The 1,103-nt window shown below is 48.7% G+C and overlaps 1 protein-coding gene across 1 annotated transcript; it reads right to left on the bottom strand.

The window, feature by feature from the left end:
* Positions 1-320: 320 nt before the first annotated feature.
* LACBIDRAFT_300552 (helix-turn-helix transcription factor, AraC type) lies at positions 321-961 on the bottom strand (the record flags this gene model as incomplete). The annotated part of the gene is made up of 4 exons (XM_001873113.1): positions 321-580; positions 634-747; positions 795-830; positions 880-961. 4 exons carry the CDS (start codon positions 959-961, stop codon positions 321-323), a joined length of 492 nt encoding a protein of 163 aa, XP_001873148.1.
* Between the last annotated feature and the right edge of the window lie 142 nt (positions 962-1,103).

Genomic DNA, 1,103 nt, shown 5'->3' with positions numbered 1-1,103 from the left:
TCTTTTACGTTCGAGCGAGCTGAACACAACTCACATAATACGCGGAATAGGATGCAACAGTCCTTTAGCCGCGGGGGCAGTGAGGTTATGGCGAACATGATGCAAGCGTTCCACAGCGGCGGCCTACGGTCTGGATCACAGAGTTGAGAACCTGAGTATACTACATTAAAGGAGTGAACTACATTATATACGAAGTCTGTCCACGAGCGTCTGTAGCTGCGAGTAAATACGAAGTAGTGGAAAGATTTGAACGAATGAAGGTATAAATATCGATTGGGTATCAAATGTTCCATACATGATGGAGCTACTCCACAGAAATTTTACAGTGTGATTGCTGCGCCGAGCAAAGCACTGCCAACGACGGTAACAAGACCGACGATTAGGCTGGATTGGAGGCCATGGATAGGGAGTGCAGCACTTGACTTGCCCGTTGCCGCGCTTGCTTCAGAAGCAGCTGCGGCTGTGGCAACAGTGTATACCGAACCAAATTTGGACGTAGCGACACCAGCCCCCGAGGTAGCAAGGGTGATCGCGTCACCGCCAACGCTAGTGACGATGGTGACTGCCTTGCCGCCGATAGCTGCACGTCAAAAGTAAGATCATGAAATAAAAATGGAGGGGTCAAAGACTGACAAGTAACGGTTTGAAAGACCTGTCCAGCTTCACTGGTGATGTCCCCGCCTATGCTACCAGCCACACTTGTGACTTGACCAGCAACGGAAGTCACCCCACTGGCTACGGCGCCTCCTATAGTTGAAGTTGAGTTGGAGTAGAAAGTGATATTGGAGACGCACCTGCGCTTGTGATAGCGGAAACGACACCGCTGAGGACTAGGAAATTTGTGAGAAAGATGATGTAAAACGAGTGCAGATGGCATACTTTGACGTTCCTCAAGTTGAGGAGAGGCATATACGGAGACAGCAGACGCGAAGAGAATAGTGAGGAATATTTTTGCGTGCATTTTGAATAGTAAGAAAGAAAGTGGATTGCTTTTTTATAACATTTGCGTTGCATTTGCGCGGACTCCGGAGCCCGCGTTGCTACGCATGGCTGTGATTGATGGCTATGCGAGTGTAATCTAATCTCCGATGGCTATGTTTGAT

The sequence above is a fragment of the Laccaria bicolor genome, genomic scaffold (genome assembly GCF_000143565.1).
Source record: "Laccaria bicolor S238N-H82 LACBIscaffold_1 genomic scaffold, whole genome shotgun sequence".
Lineage (NCBI taxonomy): Eukaryota > Fungi > Basidiomycota > Agaricomycetes > Agaricales > Hydnangiaceae > Laccaria > Laccaria bicolor.
The sequence above is the reverse complement of the archived record's forward strand: the minus strand, read 5'-3'. Positions and strand labels throughout refer to the sequence as shown.